The 18,534-nt window shown below is 37.4% G+C and overlaps 1 protein-coding gene across 12 annotated transcripts in view; it reads right to left on the reverse strand.

The window, feature by feature from the left end:
- Positions 1–1,785: 1,785 nt before the first annotated feature.
- Positions 1,786–18,534, reverse strand: part of herc1 (HECT and RLD domain containing E3 ubiquitin protein ligase family member 1) — an 86,839-nt gene continuing 70,090 nt past the window's right edge. For all 12 annotated transcript variants that reach the window (XM_087261184.1, XM_087261182.1, XM_087261181.1 and 9 more), the window contains exons 61-78: positions 17,892–18,209; positions 17,577–17,642; positions 15,818–15,943; positions 14,959–15,097; positions 14,683–14,864; positions 12,986–13,141; positions 12,691–12,813; positions 12,472–12,574; positions 12,209–12,378; positions 11,950–12,088; positions 10,880–11,049; positions 10,602–10,771; positions 9,928–10,093; positions 8,319–8,395; positions 7,987–8,239; positions 5,334–5,486; positions 4,946–5,251; positions 1,786–2,410 (exon numbers count right to left, since the gene is read on the reverse strand). In XM_087261184.1, coding sequence (XP_087117310.1) covers positions 2,225–2,410; positions 4,946–5,251; positions 5,334–5,486; positions 7,987–8,239; positions 8,319–8,395; positions 9,928–10,093; positions 10,602–10,771; positions 10,880–11,049; positions 11,950–12,088; positions 12,209–12,378; positions 12,472–12,574; positions 12,691–12,813; positions 12,986–13,141; positions 14,683–14,864; positions 14,959–15,097; positions 15,818–15,943; positions 17,577–17,642; positions 17,892–18,209 — 3,003 coding nt within the window. In that variant the 3' untranslated portion in view covers positions 1,786–2,224. The remainder of the gene's footprint in view (positions 2,411–4,945; positions 5,252–5,333; positions 5,487–7,986; positions 8,240–8,318; positions 8,396–9,927; positions 10,094–10,601; positions 10,772–10,879; positions 11,050–11,949; positions 12,089–12,208; positions 12,379–12,471; positions 12,575–12,690; positions 12,814–12,985; positions 13,142–14,682; positions 14,865–14,958; positions 15,098–15,817; positions 15,944–17,576; positions 17,643–17,891; positions 18,210–18,534) is intronic.

Genomic DNA, 18,534 nt, shown 5'->3' on the forward strand with positions numbered 1-18,534 from the left:
TTGTAAAGTGTGACTGAATTTTTTTCAAAAGAATAAAATATAGTGCTATATATTGAAGCGAAAATTATGAAATATAATAGAGATATTCTGTGACCAGGAATATTTCTAAATCGCTGTTTAAAAGCCTCTTGCAAAGAAATCCTGCTCCCCTTTTCTGCAGGATCCCGTAGAACTGTCATGATCATTTTTCTGTAGGATGTCTGCAGAAATTACTTAGAAAGCCTAAAGCCTGGCTCATGCTGCAATTTCAGCCACAATTTGGTCGTCTGAGACAAATTTGGGAAATATTAAAATATTACTGTAATTCTAGGCTGCAGCTCTGCCCATGATGTTTGGTTATAATATGACTATTTACTCTAGCAAAGCCTGGTTTCTGCTAAGGTTTCTGATTTACTGGAATGTTTCCACAATCTCTGAAATGTTATGGCATCTTGTAGGTTAAATGCGCAAGTTTGTTGTTCTGCAAGATTCCTGCATGTTCCCTGTACAGAGATTTACATTTCTTTAGGGTGTTTTTTGAAACAAAAAATTATTACTTTTTTTAATCACCAAAAACAAAAACAAACAAATACTAAAGTTTGTTAATTCATTCACCATCAGGCCATTCAATATGCAGTCATCATTTTCTTTAATACATCAAGATTTTATCTTGCTTGATCATTTTAATGATCTGAAACAGTGGTACTGGTGATTTGTCTTCTACAAGTCAGTCCATTCCTTCGAGAACATAAACAATCAAATGATATAAACCAATATTACGAAGCTAAATTAAATCATTTGTTTCAATCAAAAAACATGTCATATTTTTGTTGAGAATGGACTTGAACAGCTGCCCTAAAGTTAATCAGTTGACTTTTACCTTTTTTTTTTATAATTTATTTTTTATCCCCTCAGCCAATCTGAAATCTCCAGGTCTGGCGGGAACACTTTTTAGCTTAGCTGAGCATAAATCATTAAATTGGATTAGATCAGGGGTGTCAAACTCAATTCCTGGAGGGCCGAAGCCCTGCACAGTTTAGTTCCAACCCTGCTCCAACACACTTACCTGTAGGTTTCAAACAAGCCTGAAGGACTCAATTAGTTTGATCAGGTGTGTTTAATTAGGGTTGGAACTAAACTGTGCAGAGCTGCGGCCCTTTTGGAACTGAGTTTGACACCTGTGGATTAGACCATTAGCATCTTGTCCAAAAATGACCAGAAAGTTTTGATATTTTTAAGCTTGACTGTTTTGGTTACATTGTGTACTAAGACTGACAGAAAAATAGAAACATGCTGTTATCTAGGTCAATAGCTCTAGGATCTATGCTCTCATTACAACATAATAATCAAAACACTGATGCCAAACCCAGGCTGCAGCAGGAGCCATGATATTATGCAAAGCCTGAGATATTCAAAATGTCCTCACTGCATTCTGTACCACAATGACGCCCATACTACTGAGAGGTGTAGACGATTATCCACTACATATTGGAACTGATCCAGTTCGTCATCAAACTGCAGGCTGCAGTGAGGACTGTCGAAAAAAAAAAGTCAGCTAGCTGTCCATATACATATATATGAACCAATAACCAGTCAATCTAACCAGCAGCTTCTACATAAAGTGTGCTTTGCAACAAGGGAGACATTTGTGAGACGATCCTAAACTGTATTTAGACTAGAACACAGGAAGTTAGCACATTTGGAACTTAGTAAGGGTGAATATCATAAGATCTCACAATCCCTTCAATCCTTGCTAAATAAAAAAAGACCCTAAACAGCATCCACAATAATTCCTACAAAATGTAGTTTCAGATTCAACCATTTATTGCATCTGACATAAGAAACCTGGTGTAGGCGTTTCAAAAAATGGAAATAAATACAGATACTCATGTAAAACAATTTCCTAATGAAGCATTATACACAATGTACAATAGTTGTCTTTTTTGTCATTATTCTATACATTTTTTTTTAAATAAAACAAACATTCATGCAGAATATCCTGAAAAAGAAGGCAGAACCAAACAAATGAATAGCAGAGACTGTGCTTTAAAGTAAAGGCTATACATCAGCACACATGTAGGTGTGCGCGCGTGTGTGTAAACAGATTGTGCGGCAAGTTCTGCTGAATTGCTAAGAAACCAAAGGTGAAATAAAAACACTTGATTATGTGTTTGTGAAAACATCCTAAAATCATAAAAGCCTGCACCCAATAGTCCCGCACAGAGTTGATTGATGTGGAGGGGGCTCAGTAATCCGTGTCTGAACCCTCTGCATTGTCCACATTGCGGGACAGCATGTAGTTGTCCATGTCTATGGAACGGCAGTTATTAATAGCATAACGGAGCCGCTCCGCCATCACTGATTGGCTAGAGTAGGGTGGGAGGCGGAGCTGGAAGAAGCAGGTCTGAGAGGTTGGTAGACTGTCGTATGGCTGAAAGGAAGCAGACACACACACACACACACACACACACACACATTAAAAGCAGCAAAAAAATAATAATTATAATAATAATTTCTTCCATTTATGAATCACTTTTCTGGACACTCAAAGCGCTTTACACATTTTTGGAGGAATCTCCTCATCCATCACTAGTGTACAGAATCCACCTGGATGACACGACGGCAGCCATATTGCAATAAAGTGCACACCAGCTGATTGGTGGAGGAGACAGAATGATGAAGCCAATTATGGTTTGGGGATGGTGAGGAGGACATGATGGACAGAGGCCAGTGGGCAAATTTGTCCAGGATGCCAGGGTTAAATCTGACTCTTTTTCGAAGGACTTCCTGGTATTTTTAAAGACCACAAAATATCAGAACCTCGGTTTAAAATCTCATCCAAAAGACGGCTCTCACTGAGCAGTAAAGAGTCGCCATCATTAGGACCCACACAGACCACAGGTTGAGTGCCTCCTGCTGGTCACACTAACGCCACTTCTGGCAGCAACCTAGCTTTCCCCCATCCAGGTACTGACTAGAAGCAGCCCTGCTCAGCTTTAGTGGGTGACCATGCGAGAGCTGTAGAGAGCTAACTGCCAGCAAATATACAGTATACAGTAGTCAACATTTGAAGTTGATCAAATCCTTTCATAAAAGTTGTCCTAAGACTACTGAACAACACCCAGCCTTTAGTCAATTATATATATAAAACTGGATCCCATGTAGAACTGCTGTTTTTTATATGTTTTCTTCTCTCTCTCTCTCTCAATCTCTATGCTTATTTGTAAAGTAAAATGCAATGGTGCCAAGTCGAAACACTGTTGAATGATGGGTTGATCAAAACTCAAAATGCAAGCTTGTTGGTGTAAAAATGCATGGTTACACTGGATGAAAAGTGGCCTAAAATATCAAACTGTAATAATATATGACTAAATTTAATGTAAATGTAGGTAATATAAACTTGGGAAAAATACAAAGTAAAGTAAATGTTACATTTACATATTATAAAACTTTTTTGATTATATTTACATTTTTAATTTTCTAGTATATTAAATTACAGATATTATTTCATAATTGAATATTGTTTATCAATAATATTCAAGAACAACAACATACTATTTAATAAAATACATTTACTCATTTTTGAAATATCTAGAAATGTTTTACGAGATTAATTGCAAAATGACTTTAAACATGAGCAAAGTGTGCACAAATCTGGATTAATGCTAGTATCTGGACATTTCCCTCATGAAGGTAGATTTAAGGCATACTCGCACTATGTACAGTTGCCTTAAACCGTGCTTGTCCCCTCTACCCTGTCCCTCGACAGCCCGAAAACACATTACATTCGGCCTGAGCATGCTTACATCATCGATGATGCGCTGTTCGGTTTAGAAGAGAAGCGCTCTCGCTCAGCACAGTGGAGATTGCTTTAGTTATATCGGTTTAGTAGTTTGATATGCAGTGACACACAAATATTTCACCGAACAGATCAGCCACTTTTGATCCTCATAAACAATCAAAGTCCTCGTGCTGCAGGAATGAGGAGGTTTGCTGAAGGTGCAGCTGTCGTGCAGTGAGGGGTTTGCGTATTTTTAAACTACGGCAGTTTGTGTTCATTAAACGGTAAGAATGATTAATAAATCCATTTGAAACAGTCCCCCATACATCACATCTCGCCTTCAGTTTCAGGCTCAGGTGCACTTTGCGCTCACACTACAAGCGTACCGCGCCAAAGCCCAAGTGAACCATGCTCTGGCACACCTCTTCCAACCAGGCCAGGGCCGGCCAACTAAACCGCACCTGAGCCCGATTTAAAGCACTCACACTTCTCAAAAGATCCGGGAAACAGGCCTGGGAACGGTTCAGATAGCATAGTGCGAGGACGCACTTACTTCCAATATATTTGTTAGGTTTGATTTTTATAATGAATGTTGTTTATAGTGAATGCCACTAAATTCTGTTAGTGTTATGCTTATTTTTTTATAATTATTTTTAGGGGTTTAACCTCAGGACCTCTAGTCAGGAATTGAACTCACTCAACCACTAGGCTATTGGCGCTGACTATGCTTATTTGTTTTTTATAGACGTTTCTGTAGTGAACACTGTTGGTGCATTACAAATGTGACATATCTCCCCCCAAGGGCACTTGGGAGTGAAAGTCATGGCTGCCATATTAAAATGTCATTCCAAACCTAAGTGATCAAAACTCTCCACTTTGCTGTTAGAAAAAATTTTGTAGCCTTCAGAGATGTTTGGCGTCACACACTGCATTCCATTCAGTAGGGCTCACACCCTTAAGGGCAAACTCTAGGGACTAGGGCATAGGGATGAGTCCTTCAAAATGGATAGCTGTGAATGTTTATATGTACTGTTTTTAAAGGGTTGCCAGCAGCTTTTTGTATATCATTTTAGCTAAAAATAATTCTGAATAAAAGTGTTTTTTCCCACTCTCAACAACATCATTTAGACTATTTTGGTGTATTATGTGGTTCATCGGCATCCATAAAAGCATACAGATCCTCACCCGGTCCACCTTCATGATCTGAAACCTCTGTGAAATGTCAGCAGTGTTGGCGGGCAGTCGTGAGCGTCCCGAGACGAAGCGCATGAAGAGCACCCTCTCCTCATTGGAGAAATCATCCAGCGTCTGCCAGAACCACTGCACCAGCTGCTGCTGCTCGTCCACCTCTCTGTAGCGCACCACCTTCTTCAGCACCTCCACGCTGATCTCCGGCAGCCCGCAGACCATCTGCTCCAGCTGCCGCGCCGTCAGTAACGACAGCAGAGGAACCGGCACGATCCAGGACATGCCCTCGCGCACCGCCGCCACCTGAACAAAACACCAAAACAACAGGATCAGATGACCTCTCACTGAATACACACCTTTGTGTTCATTGTTGAGCTTAACACACCTGACGATCCATTTCATGGAGTCGATACTCGATGGCCCGCTCTACATACTCCTTCCTGTTGGAGAAGGTCAGCGGGATACTGTTTCCACCGGGGATGATAGGAACCATTTTACCATCTGCACTTTGGCCGACAAATGAGTCCAGTGGAATCATCTATTTACAGATGAATAAATAAACAAACAAAGCCAAGTATTAACACTTAGCAATGGAGATAAATAATACTGTCCACATTTTTGGTTTAGTAGAGTTTGGATGAATGAGGAACACATGGGGCTCTATCATAAACCTGGCGCAATAAGGTGCAAGACGCGTTTGGTGCGATGTGTTGCTATTTTCAGGCCAGTGCTACTCTAAAGTTTAGGTTTTGCGCAACATTGTTTAAATAGCAAATCCATTTGCGCCACTTTGTGGACTCATTGGTGTGGCAATCTAGAAAAGAGGTGTGTTAAGGCGCATTGTTGGCGCGTTGCTATTTTTAAGAACTAAAATAGATATGCTTTTAGACCAGCTGAAAGCATGTCTAAAGTCCAGAGCACAGCGTGTTAGTTGTGTCTTAAACGCGTACACAATGCTTAATAAACACACAGAATGTAGAGCAATACGCACATATCTATACAAATGAAAAAAGGAATAAAATAAAGGAATAAAATATTACAAAAATTACTATTCTCTACATAAATATAAAATCCACTGCCTTTATACATTCTTCATCTCGGGAGCTTTTTTCAGTTTATTCATGACAACTTGTTTTTGTATAATGTTATTATAATTAGTAGTATTATTTATTAAGTAATTATTTATAACTTTTTTATTGACATATAACACATTTATATTTGTTTTAACAAAAACAAGCTTAGGTTTGTCCACCTGTCGGGTTTTGGACCATATGGAGCATATAGGACGTGTTTTTGGATACAACTTTTACCACACTTCATTATTATTACTCATTTATTAGTTTGCTGTAAATTTGAACTGAAGTTAGAAATAGTTTTAAACAAATCTTAAATGAAAATTAACATGTAGACTAATAGATGTCTTTAGTGGATTTCCACCATTTCCTTACTCCACAAAAGTAAAGGAGTATAGAGTAAAAGTGAAGAGAAAGAAAAGAGGCCAAATGGAGGAGGCTCGTTCTTTATCCTTGCGCTGCAGATGGTCTGTTTAACTGTTTTCTCGCTAGTGACACATTCAGTTTTTCCACTTACAAAGTCCACCATGTAAATAGCAAATGCACCATGGCGTGATGCAACTGTGAAATGAGTTTTGATTGAAAATAACATTGGCGATCGCCAACAGGCAATGAGAGAGCAGCATTCACTAGTGTGGAAACCTGCAGCTCAGGGTTGAGCCAGGAGGTTGAGAGAGAAGTTAAAAGCATTCATTTTCTGTTTATTTGGACCCAAGAAATGGAGGAAAAACCAGTGGAAATTTGGCTGGAGCACCTGTTTGACGTGTCATCTGAACAAAACCACAACTAGGGTGATAAAGCAAAAAGTTGAGGAGAAATAGCTAATTCTCTTCAAACTCAGGTGAGCAAATTAAGTACATTTTCTACACAAACACAAAACATACAACATGTTTATGGCTGTGAGGCGTAGTTTGGATGAAGTTATCAGTGATTCTTTCTATTGTAAAGTCATGCAGTGTGAAAATCCATCTTGCAGTGTAAACAAATCAGCGACAAAATGCTAGCCCAGATAGTCATGCAGTGTGAAAACATCTGTGACATGATTACTTTAAAAATCACGCAGTCTGAACTCGGCATAAGAGAATAAGCTCAACCCTGTTAGACCATATGCCGTGGCGCAGAGCATATTTTTCAGTCTTTAAAATACCAAGTGGATTTATACAACTTTAACAACTTTTGTCAGCATAATTACTACTTAATGCCCTCAGTAAAACCAGCAGTTCTTAACATTCTAAAACACAACTTCTGGCTTTTTTATTTACAGAACTATGTAGAGATTTTATTATACATTTTTTATGTATAATATTTATTTAATATAATGTTTGTTTAATTAAATGAAATAAAAACAAATCTATTAATTTACAGATATAATTTTTTCCAGGGTTTATACATTATTAAATGCAACACAAGAAAGAGAGAAGAAATGTATATGCCTAAAAGAAACATGTAAAAATACATGCACTTGATTTATTCAGGTATTTGTGATTATTTTCTTTTTATTATTGAATATAAAACTGTTATAATATTTAAGTTCAATAAAACTGTTTTGCTTCTGGGCTGCTTTCATTAATATTATTAATTCACTTTTTTAAATCTATTTTTTGTGCATATATGCACTTTTCCTTTAATTTCTCCGACAACAAAGACATAAAACAATTGACATTGTATTATTCTCATAAAGAAGTGATTATATATTTAATTTATTTAAAATTAAAAGACTTTTAAGTTTAAAAATAATATACAAGACTGACGCACATAACTAGTAGAACTTATATTCAGCTAAACATTTTATACAATACACTTCTGTTACTTTTTTAGATCAAGAGATAAAACATTTAGCCAATAATGTTCACTGTGATTGTGGGAATTTTGGTCCTTAAACAAAAATTTAACCAGTCAATTGCGAGTTGGACTGAACGACTCGTCATGCTTTGCTCAGTAAGTGAGTATTGTTGACCACTGCACCTCATGGAAGTTCTGCTCCGTGATGCCGCTGTCCTCCAGGTGCAGGATGCTGTTGAGGGTCTGTACATACAGCAGGTCCACCTCCTCCAGATCCTCCAGGCTGAGCGGGATACAACACAGCTGCTTCCACACCATCGGTGCCAGGTGCAGATCCAGAGGCTTCTTTGTGCGGATTGCGACTCCCATCAGGATGCCTAAAAACTTGAACTGCAGCAGGTGCTCCTCCAGACAGGCCGAAGGATTCAGCAAGAACCTGACGAAAAACAAAAGCAACAATGAGTTAAGAAGACCAGAGGAGTCTAGCATTCAGAGTGGTGTTGGTCTGCACTCACCTGTCTCTGTTATAGCCCACCTCTGCTGCGGCATTTGGAGAAGGGATGAGAAGATCCACTACTCCTGTCTCTAGCTCCTGCACACATTCACCAGATCCGTAAATCACTTTACTATGTAATGATATTTGATTTTACACAAAGTGACTAAATTTATATCATTAGCTACTGACTAGACTACACTAAGTTCAGCTTCATTCACACTAACAGAGATTTTGTAGTTGCCTTTCACTCTGGGTGGAGACTGAAGCTGCAAGTAGGTATTTTCACCTTGAGGTTGCTTAGGTAAAGTTTGTGAACTATATTCACAGGCAGCAAACGAGATTTTATTTAAAAAAAAAATTTGCAGCTGAAAATAAACTCTGTATAGGGAAAACACTAAATAGTTTTGTTTGTTTTTTTAATTTATTGCCACAATATAATATAATATAATATAATATAATATAATATAATATAATATAATATAATATAATATAGTCTGAATGAACTAGAAGTTGTTGATATATATTTCAGTATGTATACATTTTCAACTGAAAAGAAATACTGAATAGGGGGCGTATATATACACAAACAGTTGAAGTCAGAATTATTAGCCCCCCTGTTAATTTCTATTTTAAGGAGAGAAGATTTTTTTCAATATTTCTAAACATAATAGTTTTAATAACTCATATCTAATAGCTGACTTATTTTATCTTTGCCATGATGACAGTAAATAGTATTTGACTAGACGTTTTTCAAGACACTAGTATACAGCCTAAAGCAACATTTAAAGGCTTAACTAGGTTAATTACGGTAACTAGGCAGGTTAGGGTAATTAGTCAAGTTATTGTTAACGATGGGTTGTTCTGTAGACTATCGAAAAAATATATAGCTAGTAGTTAAAATTCCATAATTTTAACAAAATATGTTTTATGATGAGGAAGGTTTGACAGTGGTTTCATGTTGGTGGCATGAACACAATAACTAGAAATGCATGAAATGATCTGCAGCAAACACTTGTATGTGAAGTTCTAAAGCACGGAGAATACAACCGGCAGGTAGGAGAGCGGAGAGAGGATCCTGTGAGTGATGCTCATGTTGGCTGTTGCTTGCAAAAGTTGAACATTTGCATGAAGCTCAAATCCATAGTAGTGAGAATGGGACTTCAGGGGGTTAAAATAAGTTTAGCACAAATAGATTTTCACTTTTCTACACAATCAGATCTTAAAAAGTTTCATATTCTTTTTTATCAATGTTGCTGTTATTTTTATTTACTTTAAGAGAAACACTCAGTGACCAATAATGACAAAATACTTGATTGATTTGATTTTGTTTAGTTATCATGCTTTCCATATACCCTTATAAAAAGTGTCTGTAAAACGCTACAGAAATTCTATGACAAGAAAGTGACTACATATACACAAAACTGACCAATTAAAAAACACTAGAGGTCTCCATGCTATTGATGATGTGTTTAGAAATACAGACTAGTACAAAACCTTTTGGCAAAATATCATTCCGTGTAATAAACTATTATCATTCAGCATATCACTGGATGATGCATAGAAAAATTAAACAACATGCTTATTTAACAGAGTGTGTGTCATACACATGACTGTCAGGATGACTGTACCTGGCACATCTCAGTGATGGTGTCATCAAACACTCCTCCAGCATCATCTGCTCCCTCTCCAACCAGCTTGACTTTCCAGGCCCTTGATGGCAATCTTAGATCAGATGCGTTCAGCTTCACAACCTGCCTGGCGATCTGCACAAAGATGGGTTTACACTTCCTCCCCCTGTGAAGAGAAACAAAAAACAAACACACTAATATTTGGCACTTTTCTGAAATGTTCTTCTAACTATGGAAATTTGGTATTATTAAATTAAATATGTCTTACTTTGAACCTGCCATAATGTTTGGTCCTGAAATGTATGCAGAGTTCTTCTTTTACATTTCAGAGTCAAACGTTTTTACTAAGGTGATTTTGTGAATCTTTTCTACTTTTTAAAAAAGTTGAGTTAATGTTGGGCAAAGGCATCTGCCAAATGACTAAATGTTAATGTAAACATATCCCTCTGTAAAAATCGTCAGACTATAGACATACATTAAATTGAAGCCTGGTGTTCACAAGTACTGCTGAATTGCAGATTAATAGCTCATTTTGAGAAAATGGCCTTTCGAAATCTGTATTGCAGTTCAAATCTATAATTGATAAAAGTGCAATAAACAGACATGTATTTTGGATGGGGGTAGAAGTTAAAATTGAAATGTGCACATATTCTGGGTGAACCGTTCAGACTGACCGTGTAGAGATTCTTTTGACTGTGATTTGTGGGCCGTAGTTCTTGCCCTGCACCATGGTTTTCCCAATCGAGCGCACCATGGGTAATGTGTAAACTCTAGGGGCCAGCAGGGGTCTCAGCTGACCTTGGACTATACCCCATGTACCAGCATTATAGCGGGACGTGCAGCTCTGAAACAACAGCAATCAGAAAGCAGAGTCAGGATGGCGTTATAACAGAGGTCACAAGGACTTGCAAACAAAGATCTATGTGGACATGATGTTTGTGGGTGTGTGTACCTGGTTGTTGGGGCTGAGGTTTAGCAGTCTCCATGAGGAGTACATGAGGTCAGAGAAGTGGTAGAGCAGGCGTAGTCGGGCTCTCAGAGCCTCCATACTGACCTCTCTGAGAGCACTGTACTGAGGAGGCACACACACGGGCAAACCCAGCTGCAGAGGCACTGATGAACCTTAAAACACACACAGCACTTTTCAACTACTGATCAACTCAGCATCACACTCATTCTTTTGAAAAAACATCACTTAATTATAGTCTTTGGGTCAAACTAAAATCAAATACACTTCATATGGTCAAAACTAATACACAGGTTGGTGCAGATAGACTAGTGGTCAGTGCACCAACATATAGCACAACTACTGCACCGTTGGTGTCCCAAGTTCAAGTCCCAACTTAAGGACCTTTCTCAAACCTATCTCACCAACTTTAATTCCTGTTTATATATACTGTTCTATCATAATAAAGGGAAATATGCACAAAAACATAATACTTAATAATAATAATAATAATACACTGAGTCAGATATGAAAAATTATGAATATGTTAATAAAACACTAACACTTTTAGTTTAGTATCTATACTGTAGTACAATTTTATTGTATTAAAATACTGAACAATAAATATGTTATAGAGCACAGGTGTCAAACTCAGTTCCAAAAGGGCCGCAGCTCTGCACAGTTTAGTCCCAACCCTAATTAAACACACCTGATCAAACTAATTGAGTCCTTCAGGCTTGTTTAAAACCTACAGGTAAGTGTGTTGGAGCAGGGTTGGAACTAAACTGTGCAGGGCTTCGGCCCTTTTGGAACTGAGTTTGACACCCCTGTTATAGAGCTACAATTGTTAATACTATAAATAGTGCAGATTGTAGGTTTACGTTGAATATTCATGCCTTTTAAACACCCAAATGAACCAATTATTTGAAAATAAGCTTGGAAAACTGAATCATTCATACTCCAAAGCTGAATTAATCTCTAGACGGGTGAGTAAAAAAGTACATCAAATAGTGTGTAAGTGTACTGTGCCTCATTTGGGACACAATTTAAGCAAGTCATCATGCATGTGTCTGTACCTGGAGCACGTGGCGGGACAGGCGGTGCAGTCCATGCTGCACTATGACAGCGTCCTGCAGAGATCTGCTGGATATTTTTGCCTTGTAAAGCACTGATGAGGGTCGGCTCTCTGACATGATTGGTGTGGCCCAAGCCCAGCTTAAAAAAGAAAACAAAATGAAAATACGAAAACAAAGACTTTCTATGATACTCTTTTGAGAAACTTCATAAAAATAATGTAAATGAAAAAGAATGAGGAGTTTGTTAGCAAACACACACCTGTCCTTCTGAATTGCTGCCCCAGGCATACACATCTCCAGTTGAAGAAAGAGTAAGTGTGTGCTCAGCCCCTACAGCCACGTCCTCAATAAACACTCCTGTTAAAGCGGGGACCTGCTGAGGCCGGTTATGATTTCGTGCCCGACCCTCCGGCAGACCAATTAAACGATCTGTCACAGTAAAGAAAAAACATAAAACACTGAATGCTTTGACATTCAGCAAACTGTGAGAGGCATGTGTCATTGTACATGAAACCAGCTTACCCTGCCCAAATGTGTACACATTTCCATCTTTGGTTAAAGCAACTGAGAACTGAGTGCCACATGCCACCTTTTTAATGCCAATTCCACACAACACGTCCACTTTCTGGAAAGCAACAAACACACATGAACACTAAACTTTAAAAACTCTTATTCTTTGCTATACCCAATTGTTCATTATGCTTGTAAAGACACTATAAAATAAAATGTCATCAGTTATACCTGTGGGGAAGATTTGGCTGTTGAGTTTCCCAATCCCAGTTTGCCATAGTCTCCATCTCCAAATGCCCAAACAGTCATTCCATCAGCTGATACTGCCAAAGTGTGATTCAGCCCACAAGCAACCTGCACACAACCACAACAATATCAGATGAATCAGATTAAGTTTTAAACATTTACTTCATTTTTATCCAAAGGCTTTCGTGGGATATGAATTAGTGCATTTAAAAACATGTTTCTTTACAAGTGATGGACACTTCATGCATGATGCATGTCTGTAGACGGTATTCAGTTTTACCTGGCCGACCTGGTGGCCCTCCAGGGCACTGACTCTCTCTGGTAACTTCTTGTTCGAGGTATTTCCCAGTCCCAGTCTGCCATAGTCTCCATTACCAAAGGAGAAAAGCTTTCCATCCGATGTCACTACTGCGGAGTGCTTAAATCCACACGACATCTGCACATAAACAAACACAATTACACAAATTTCATTATCTTAAGACGGCAAGAGAAAAATAGGGAAATAAATTGGTGTTATGTCACGTCAAACAAAATTAAGCTACATCCAAGTTTTTTATAGTTTGTTTTAGGAGCTCAGGCTGGTGAGAAAAGTTTTCTTTGTTTAATAAAACCTTAAAGTCACTTGCATTTTTATTTTTATTTTTTATATAGAAAAAGTTGCCTATACATGTATGCACTTTGAATGATAAACGTCCAGTGTTCTCCAGCCTCCGGTACCTAGACTGCAGCTCTGCACAGGAAGTTTGGTCAGAGGAGAAATGGTCATGTCCAACAGAGCCTACTTTCCTTCAAGGTTTTTTTCCTTCACTTTTGTCAATTGGTGAAGTTTGTTCCTTGCCGGTGTCGCCACTGGATTGCTTGGTTTGAGACTTGTTTAACTGCACATCGATGGGTTTGAACTTTAGTGTTCAGACAAACTAAACTGAACTTCAACTCTGAAAACTGGACTGACACGGTTTCAATTTTACTAGAACTTCTATGTGGAGCTGCTTTGACATAATCTACATTGTAAAAGCGCTATAGAAATAAACATGGATTGAATTGAATGTGTGCACTTGAAACACTATAAATCGGGAGCTTAAAGGGATAGCTCACGCAAAGATGAACATTTGCTTGCTATTTACTCACTCTCAAGTGGTTCCAAACCTTTATGAGTTTCCTTTTCTGTTGAACACAAAACTGGGTGAACTGTCATTTTAAATGAATAAGTCTTTAAAACGGAGTCAGATAAGAAACTTTCGAAATGTCAGAAAACTGCCATGTCACAAATATTTTTGCTGCCACTTACTGGCCACCTACAGCAGTATTAATAAATGATCTATAAAAGTATTTTGAGCTGAAACAGGTGGATATGTTCTGGAGACACTTACAAAGACATTATAGGTTCCAGTTTGCTGCAATCTACTGTATATAATAGGGATAGGTCAAATATTTATTTATTTATATTTATTTAATTTTTAAGTGGTTAATGGTTAATGGTGAAGGAATTTCATTGTTGCACATTTGCAGTGTCTTTGGATGTTTCTAAAAATGTGCATTTTGTGGTTGAATATAGAGTAATTTATATTATATTTATATAGGTATGTGTGTATATATATATATATATATATATATATATATATATATATATATATATATATATATATATATATATATATATATATATATAATTTCTTGTTAATATTCTTTCAGAAATAAAAAACAACCACATGACTTTTTGCTTTTAGATTATGTCCAATCTTCCAAGTTTTAGTTGTACTGTATGTTAATTCTGTTTTTGAGAAAAACGCACTGCCCATATTTACATATTGCTCAGGGCACGTCACAAGTCACGAGGAGACAATTTATTATTCGATTCTCGGTCAAGCGCGAGCATGAGGGGTTTTCCACTAGTGCTTTCAGCACTGACTCTGGCAGTCTGAAGCGATAGGAAATAGAATGTGGCTTTAAGAGGAAGAGAAAAGCTGTGTTTCTGACCTGCACCACCTCTTCTCCCTGCAGTGCTTCTATCTGTCGTGGTCGGCGTTGTCTGTCACTGTTCCCATGGCCCAGTTTCCCATAATCTCCATCTCCCCAGCTGAACACTTCACCGCTCTCAGTCAGAGCCATCGAATGACCATCAGAGCCACACGATGTCACCATCTGAGTGACCACAAAGCCTGCACAAACACATACAACATCACTGTTAATGCTCTCAGTCTGTAGTGCACATGAACAAAAAAGATCATTTATGTGCGTTTAATCACAGCTTGCCTTGCAGAGCAGATATGACAGTGAGGACATGCAGGTCGTCTGAATTTCCCTGCCCAAGACGACCGTAACTGCCCTCTCCACATGCAGACACTGTGCCGTTAGCCTGGATCACAAATGTGCAGTTCTGCCCACAAACAACCTGACGATACAAAGAAGAAATTAAAACTAATTCATTTAATCTGTAAGCAAATTACAGTACAAATTAGGACTGCACGATATAATAATTAATTTTTTTGCGATATATATTGTGATATACTGTATCTACATTTTCACCAGATGATTGAATAACACTATTTGGAAATAACTTATAGTCACACTTTATTTTAACGCTTACTTCTCGCTATTAGCAAACCATTATTTATGACTTTTGCTTCAATAAACTCTTATTTTTCTCCATATTAATAGATATTAAGGTAGTTTAGGTATTGGGTAAGGGATGCAGAATAAGATCATGCAGAATATGTAGATGGTAAGTTCTAATAAGCAGCCAATATCTCAATAACATGCATCTGCGACTAGTTAATAGTGTGAATTAGTCCCTAAAGTGTAACCAAATGTTTTGCTTTTGATTGATTGGGATGATTGTGCAGGGGAATAAATCATGCATAAAATATAATAAACTGCAAGCATAGATGAACGCAATAAAGCAAAGATAAAAGTGAAATAAGCAGTGCATGCTTTATGGTTTTGTATATTTAAATGTGAAAAATACACAGCAAAGTCAATTCAACATAATATCTTGCGATGTGACTATTGCGGACGCACACATTGTGATATCGATGCTGAAACGATAAATTGTGCAGCTCTAATACAAATAGCATAAAAGTAAAGACATTTAAGTGTTTGTTTATAAAGACACCTGCTGGGCTTGGGAAAAAGAGGGAGCAAGAGTTGGCACCAGAATGTTTCGTCCTGCCTCAGCGAGTTGCCCATGCCTGCCAGCACCCCATAAAAACACATCACACTTTCCTCCAAGGTGCCAGTCCTTTAAACATATAGACAAAAAACAAAGCTTTAATATCTCTTGCATATTTTATTTCAGATTTTAATTCTAATACAATACAATATAATATATACATGCTGCGATCACAAAGCACAATTTTCTACATTTAAAAAATGACATTGGCTATTTGTTCTAACCATATATTTAATATAAGCTGAAACAACAAAATTCTTGAATTTTTTGGGGGAACAACTTAATTGTTTTATATTCCACCTAAATTTAGAACAACTAAAAGGTTAATTTAATATCTTTAAATTAATTGTGTGGAACCCAGCATTCTTTACAGTGTATCTATCAACAAACATTTTTTTGCCATCATAGAAATAAATTTTTATTTAATTACATTTTTTATGGGTTTTTACAGAATTGCAAAAAAAATAAACCAAGTATTAACCAAGCATAAACAGACCACCAAATGTCTGGAATAATATATATAAAACAATATTTTTTAAATTAGTATCATTTTCAAAGTATTTACTTGCAGTACTGAAGTCTGCACTCACAGTTAAAGTAAAATCTTTTGGTGCATTAATCTTGTAAATGATAACATTCAGGAGGTTACGATTCACACTCGTTAAATAATTACTTTATGTAGCTTTATTTTACTTGAGAGATACAGAACACAGACGTTTCGGCACAATGCATTTCTCAGTGCCACACAGTCTTCTCATTCCACCCTTTTATCCCACAGTAAATCACATTAAGTCATTAGTTAGACGACTACTCAATAGTTAAAAACAATCTTATTTTAGTTTCAATAAAAAGTTAACAAGATATATTTCCTACACTTACATCTCTATTGTACAGGAAAATAACATTTCAATTATCATCATTCACATCTTCGTCACTTTAATGAAATTAAGAAAGTCTAGTTCCTAGCAACAAGAGCAAACGCCTGACATTGCTGACGGTGTCCAAAGTCTCTTTAAGGCATTCTATAGGTATTCTAGTCTTTGCGGTGTCTGTATCCCTCAAAGCAGTTTAGAATTAAGCTGTTTAGAGATGGTTTGACCAAAGTTCCTGTAAGAAGTCTATAGTCTTTGGTACATGCCTGTACCCCTTAGCAACATTGTCCCCCGATAATGTCAACAGACTGGACTGTCTTAGCAACTGGCTAAATGTTAAGGAGGACTAAGCAAAATTGTTTCTACTGAATAACTAATGTTCTCAACTCCCAATACAACTTTATAATGAGTACAATTGTTTGTATTAAATACTTTATTATTATTATAATTTTCCATTTTCCATATTTGCAGTGCCTGTATTTTGGATTTTTTTGTAGTCCACTTAGAATCCAACATGGAAATCAGTTTTGTTTATTATTGGCATTGATTGTTTTAAAATTCAAATGGCACTTACATGCCTGTGTTTTTATTTCTGTAATAAATATGGCTTTTCACGATTAATCATGATTAATTACAAAAAAAAAGGTGTGATTAATTAGTTATTTTTTAATTAATTGACAGCCCTAATAAAAACACATTTTTATATAATTATTGGTTTCATTACACACTTAAAATCCGTGATTAATAATATTGTAAATAAACAATAAAACATTAAAGAAACATATTGTTCGATATTAAAATAATTCTTGTTTTCTAGTATTTGCTCTCACCTCTGGTCTGGACGTAGCCCAAGACATGACCTGCTCATCCATTCCAGACACCCACTTGCTGTTGTCCTGTTTAGGATATTTTTAACACAACAGATGCCGTCTTTTAGCATCAAATCACTAAATATATCATACTCGCAGCACAAAACTTGTCATAATCTAATTGAACCATCATTGAACTAACAAGATCAAAACCAGTATTATGTACAACTATAAATGTGCTCGATGTATTGAACTTGATTCACATCCTTGTATGGACACTTTGACAATCTGTACTGCAAAAGAGCTAGAGAAATAACCGTGACTGGTCTATCTCACCATAAGCAGTGCTAGTTTGTCTTTGGCCACAGGCTCCAGATCCGGGACGATGAAAGACTCCGGAAAGGTATGTCCGCGTGCGAGGGCCTCAGCTGTTTTAATGGTAGTGGAGAAGCAGTGAAGCCAGGCCCACTCACTGCTGGCCCAGGAGCCGTGGGACGGGATGGAGGAGGAGCCCGGCTCAGGTGGGCAGTGGGCCATGTGAGGGGGGACAGGAGGATGACACAGCAGGACGTCCAGCTGCAGACCCACTGACAGAGACGCCAGACACTGCATGTATGGACTGTGGACGAGCTGCTCTCCGCACACCACGTGAGGCTGAGACACACACAAATAAACCATGTATAAGAAACACGAAATTTAATTCAGTTCACCTTTATTTCTACAGCGCTTTTACAATATAGATTGTGTCAAAGCAGCTTAACATAGAAGTTCTAGAAAACTGAAACTGTGTCAGTCCAGTTTTCAGAGTTGAACTTTTTTCGATTTACATTTCACTGCTGAAAGTCCAAACAATGAAAAGCAAATCTATTGATGTGCAGCTCCACAAGTCTCGAAGACAAGCCAGTGGCAACAGTGGCAAGGAACAAACTTCACAAATAACCATATCACAGCATTCTCTAATACTCCACTTGAATAGATG

This window comes from Danio rerio, chromosome 7, assembly GCF_052040795.2.
Source record: "Danio rerio strain M-AB ecotype USA chromosome 7, GRCz13ab, whole genome shotgun sequence".
NCBI classification, from domain to species: Eukaryota; Metazoa; Chordata; class Actinopteri; order Cypriniformes; family Danionidae; genus Danio; species Danio rerio.